The sequence below is a fragment of the Scomber japonicus genome, chromosome 18 (genome assembly GCF_027409825.1).
Source record: "Scomber japonicus isolate fScoJap1 chromosome 18, fScoJap1.pri, whole genome shotgun sequence".
In the NCBI taxonomy this organism is placed as follows: Eukaryota; Metazoa; Chordata; class Actinopteri; order Scombriformes; family Scombridae; genus Scomber; species Scomber japonicus.
Window position 1 is genome coordinate 28,041,909 of NC_070595.1, and position 5,632 is coordinate 28,047,540.

The window sequence follows — 5,632 nt, forward strand, 5'->3', positions numbered from 1 at the left end:
CTGGCTGTTGCTGAGCTTTGCAGATCTTTGCTTGTGTTATTTCATTTGTAGTGTATTTTATGGCCTCTATGCATTCATCAGAGCGTTTCAGTGGAACAAAAGCTCCTGGTGACGGAAAGTGTGAAACAGATGGTGGAAAGATCTCAATGTAAACAAGGAGTAGTTGTTAAAAAAAAATAAAATTGCAAACGATACAACACAGTCAGGGGAAACACCTGGACCCAAAAACGTCCAGGTCCTGATGAAACGTTGCTGTGTGTGTGTGTGGGTGTGTGTGTGTGTGTCTATGTGTGTGTGTTGGACCTTGGTGTGACTGCTTGGGGTGTCCAGTGCGAAGGAGGCCTTGGTGGCTTCGGGATAAGCACAGGCTTTGTACAGGGACTGGGCGTAGTACACCTTGTACTCCTCCACCTCCGGGTGCAGCTGGGTGAGCTGCTCGTAGCACTCCGCCGCATTGGTGAAGTCCTGGATGTGATAGTAGCAGTAACCCAGCAGAGAGAGCGCCGCCCTGGACTGAGACACGGATAAAAACACAGATAAATATCCTCCCATCCTCCCCAACAAATATCTTGTTCACCACATTTGAGAAACTGGAAGCAGGAAATATTTGGCATTTATTAACTAATTAATTTATCAACTTATATACACATTAAATTATATTACATCAAATTCATATTAAAATAAGACTTGCAGGCATTCTGACTATACATATATTTTTTACATGAATACTATTCAGACACTTACCTTGGTGTGTTTCTGAAGCTGCCCGTTCAGGATGTGTATTGCTTCTACATACTGACTGTCTTTAATCTAAAAGATAGAAGAGAATGAACTGGGATGGTCTCACAGTGTTTGAATACATGTAATATATATTGTATATTTATCAGTTTGAGGTACTTGTACTTTACTGTAGTATTTCCATGTGATGCTACTTTCTACATCTCAGAGGGAAATATTGTACTTTCTACTCTACTACAATTATTTGACAGCTTTAGTCACTTTTCAGATGCAGATTTGACACAATGGATAATATAACAAGCTTTTAAAATACAACACATTGTTAAAGATGAAACCAAAAAGCAGTGTGTAGTCGGCTCACATTTCAGATGTCTATGAGTTGTTAACAGCTCCACCAAATACTGATTTTTCCCTCTAAACTTCTCACATGCTTTCATTTCAATAAATGTTCCACCCCTAAGTTGGGAACCACTGGACTAAACTAACTAACTGTATATAAAGTAGTATAAACTAGCTAACTGTATATAAAGTAGTATAAACTAGCTAACTGTATATAAAGTAGTGTAAACTAGCTAACTGTATATAAAGTAGTATAAACTAGCTAACTGTATATAAAATAGTATAAACTAGCTAACTGTATATAAAGTAGTATAAACTAGCTAACTGTATATAAAGTAGTGTGAACTAGCTAACTGTATATAAAGTAGTATAAACTAGCTAACTGTATATAAAGTAGTATAAACTAGCTAACTGTATATAAAGTAGTGTAAACTAGCTAACTGTATATAAAGTAGTATAAACTAGCTAACTGTATATAAAGTAGTGTAAACTAGCTAACTGTATATAAAGTAGTAAACTAGCTAACTGTATATAAAGTAGTATAAACTAGCTAACTGTATATAAAGTAGTAAACTAGCTAACTGTATATAAAGTAGTAAACTAGCTAACTGTATATAAAGTAGTATAAACTAGCTAACTGTATATAAAGTAGTATAAACTAGCTCCACCTCCAGCAGCTACAACAGTAACATGCTGCTCTAACACTGATGCTTCACTATTAATAATCTAATGATGTCATATATAATAATATATCACTACTTTTACTGTAATACTGCATACTACATCACTCATTATACTGCAGTACTTTTACTGTGACACTGCATACTACATCACTCATAATACTGCAGTACTTTTACTGTAATACTGCATACTACATCACTCATAATACTGCAGTACTTTTACTGTAATACTGCATACTACATCACTCATAATACTGCAGTACTTTTACTGTAATACTGCATACTACATCACTATAATACTGCAGTACTTTTACTGTAATACTGCATACTACATCACTCATAATACTGCAGTACTTTTACTGTAATACTGCATACTACATCACTCATAATACTGCAGTACTTTTACTGTAATACTGCATACTACATCACACAATTTACATAATTTATCTCATCATTTCCCTTTAACACACAGTGTATCAACAGTTAACATTAGACCAGCGTGTTATTGAAGTTTAGACTGCTTTTAAATGAACATACGTGGTATTTGTTTATATTATATTAATGCTGAATTTAGCAGCAGTGTCACACAGTTCAGGAAACGTGTCGTGTGTCGATTTGTGTGTGTCAATAAGTCAAAAACACTGAGATGAGTGATTTATTTAGTGTTTTTTGGTTGTATCTAGGCTGGCTAGGAAGCTAATGCTAACCACAATTAAAACAACAACACTCTCACCAGTTTGTAGATCGTGGCCGTGTACTCTCCGTCTTTTATAGTCGTCATGGCTTCAACTGAGATGTTTTAAAAGCTACAAATGACCTGAAAAATCGCGTCAAAGCATCATAACTTTAGCTTCTAGGCTAGCTAAAGAGACGACGCCTAGGAGACCTGTTACTTAGCAACGGCGCAGACCGGAAAATGTAGATTTGATTGACGGTGCGTTTCAGCCAATCATCTGCGAGGATCAGTTACACGGTCCAGCCCCCAAACCTTTAGTAGGCTAAAAATGTAAATATGAATGGTTATACTCTGTTTTTATTGTATTGTACTGTCGGACTCCACTCATTATTGTTCTCTGTGCAATGCTGTTGTGTTTTTAGGATTTAAAGCCCGTTTTTAATTATATTTTTTGTACAGTTTTATTAGTTTCTCCCCTTGATTATGTCTGTTTCCATTTGATTGTATCTCTCAGTCTCTGTGAAGCACTTAGTTCAGTTTTTCTTTCTTTGTTTATTTATTTCTGTCTAACTGCCTGTGTTTCTTTCTTTCTTTCTTTCTTTCTAATCCTCTCGTGAATAAAAGGTGTGAGGGTGTTTTCCATATACTGTGTTTTATAATCATTTTAAACTCACCATAAATGAATCCGCTGTGCATCAGCAGGAGGAACATCTCTCAGAGGGATCCACCAGCAGAAATATAGCAGCTATAACCTGAGATATTATGAGTATATTCATGCATATTTAACCAGAAGATGTCAATTTTTCACAGCTCTAACAAATATAAGTTAAGTGGGCTAAAAGCTGCTGCTATTTGATGTATTACTTCCAGTACTACTATGATAATACCCCATTGTGTTGGGGTTGAATGCTGATTAATGTTGTTTAAGTGACTCTATTTCTGAGACAAACACTTACTTTCTGAAAAAGAAAAAATAGTACTGTCTGAGGCAGAAAAAAATCTCAATATTATTCTAATTAGGAGTAAATCCCATGAAAATAAAATGGAAATCACTCATTCTCTGACTCTCACTTCACATCTGGACATTTATTTCAACCTTTAACTCAACTCATCCGAACATTTTATTGGATGAATTATTTTTTTAATGCCATTAATAAACTGGAATGACTCAATCCCACAAACTCACACACACACACACACACACACACACTGTCCTGCTGCCAGAAATACTCATAGAGCAGCACAAGTAGATTTATCCGCAGCTGAAAATAGTCCTCAACAAAATGTGCAGTTTCCTCCTGATTGATTGTTAAAATCAATCAGGTGTTCGACTGTAGCTGTTTTAGGAATGAATAGAATCATTATAAACATGAAACTACATCTTTATGAGGTGTTTTTTAAAAGTTTTCAGTAGGAAGCTGAGAGACAGGCACACAGAGAACGGACTAACATGGGTTTTTGTTGAGTGTAACAAAACATGTCAAATTTTGCCCTGCTTTGATTGTGATGAATTGGTTTTTTTTAAGGGGCAGATAAGGCAATAAGTGCAGCGAGAGGAAATGATTTGATTACCTAAATGTGAATGGAACGTCAAGTCTCTTTTCACTCTCTCCTCTCAGAGCACAAGCCCAGACTGGTAACAACCCACCAATGATCTCATTTTTGAAGGATCCAGCAGAACACAACTTCATCCAAAGGTCAAAAACGAAAAGAAGAACACACACACACACACACACACACACACACACACACACACACACACACACACACACACACACACACACACACACACACAGAGTGGTCAAAAACAGATTAAACCAACCAAGGTGCTGGAGCTTCGCCTCAAACCTAAACCATACTGTGCTGACCACCGAGCCTCCATAATGATGGGGAAAGGGTAGATGTTTGTGTGTGTGTGTGTGTGTGTGTGTGTGTGTGTGCGTGTGTGCATTTTTTTAATATGCATGTGTATGCATGCTTTTGTGCAGTAGGGGTGTGTGTGTGTGTGTGTGTTTTGTCTCTATCTGTCTTTCACTCTGTCTCTGCACACTGCCTGTCGCTGCCTCTCCTGTCGAAGGTATCGAGAAGATTTGAAGTGGAGGAGCTGCAACCACAACAAGGTACACACTGTTATTAAGCAGGTATGTGCAGAGAGAAGCATTTAATTTACATTTACAGTGATTATATTCATCAATTATTATTATTATTGTCATTTCGTACACTATATGATTAAGAAAAAGTAAGTTTCACCTCAGTTTAACATCAAATGAAGACTTCATCGTAATATTTTAAGATTTCTGACTTGATTTTCAGACTCGTCTTGTTTTAATTTTGTGCAGTTATACTTAAAAAGAAACTTGGTACAGTTAGAAATATTGTACTCAAAGCATTGTTGCTGCTTCAGATGAAAGTGTTCAAGCATCAGAAGCATTGAACTGAATTGTAATGTATTCATGCTGCATAAAAGCACGAGTGCTTTAAGTGTAACGGCAGCTTAAAGATGAAACTGAATAGCTCTCCTTGTTAATGTCAAGCATGAATTTGAATCAGACATCTGCCGTTTAAATATTGAACGACTCTGGGAAATTCTGTTTAAAAATGTTTTTCCATGTGCCTTGTTTCACCGGCGGGGACAAACTTATTTCGTGGCTTTCCTGATTGAACCTGGTTACAGCTGATGAGATTTTGGTTGCTTAAAAAGAAAAGCTGCAGCAGAGAGGATGTTTGACTGAAGGCAGGAAGAAGACGTATCGGTCCTCACTGGGGTTATTAATGTATATTGATAAGATGAGATGAGATGAGATGAGATGAGATATTGCTTTATTAGACAAATTGATTGCAGCAAGGAAAGAAGGGAGGGAGGTAGGAAAGGAAGGAAGGATGGAGAAAGAAGGAAGGAAGGAAGGTAGGAGGAGGAAGGAAGGAAAGAAAGAGAGAAGGAGGGAGGGAGGGATAAAGGACGAGAGGAAGGAAGGAAGAGAGGAAGAAGGAAGGAAGGAAAGGAGGGAGAAAGGAAGGAAGGAAAGTAGGGAGGAAGGAAAGAAGGGAGGGAGGTAGGAAAGGAAGGAAGGATGGAGGAAAGAAGGAAGGAAGGAAGGTAGGAGGAGGAAGGAAGGAAAGAAAGAGAGAAGGAGGGAGGGAGGGAGAAAGGACGAGAGGAAGGAAGGAAGAGAGGAAGAAGGAAGGAAGACAAGGAGGG

General features: G+C 37.5%; 1 protein-coding gene across 1 annotated transcript in view; it reads right to left on the reverse strand.

Moving 5' to 3' along the window:
- flr (fleer) overlaps positions 1–2,634 on the reverse strand; it is a 28,784-nt gene extending 26,150 nt beyond the window's left edge. The window contains exons 1-3 of the mRNA XM_053338148.1: positions 2,491–2,634; positions 745–810; positions 304–513 (exon numbers count right to left, since the gene is read on the reverse strand). Coding sequence (XP_053194123.1) covers positions 304–513; positions 745–810; positions 2,491–2,538 — 324 coding nt within the window. The 5' untranslated portion in view covers positions 2,539–2,634. The remainder of the gene's footprint in view (positions 1–303; positions 514–744; positions 811–2,490) is intronic.
- Positions 2,635–5,632: the final 2,998 nt, after the last annotated feature.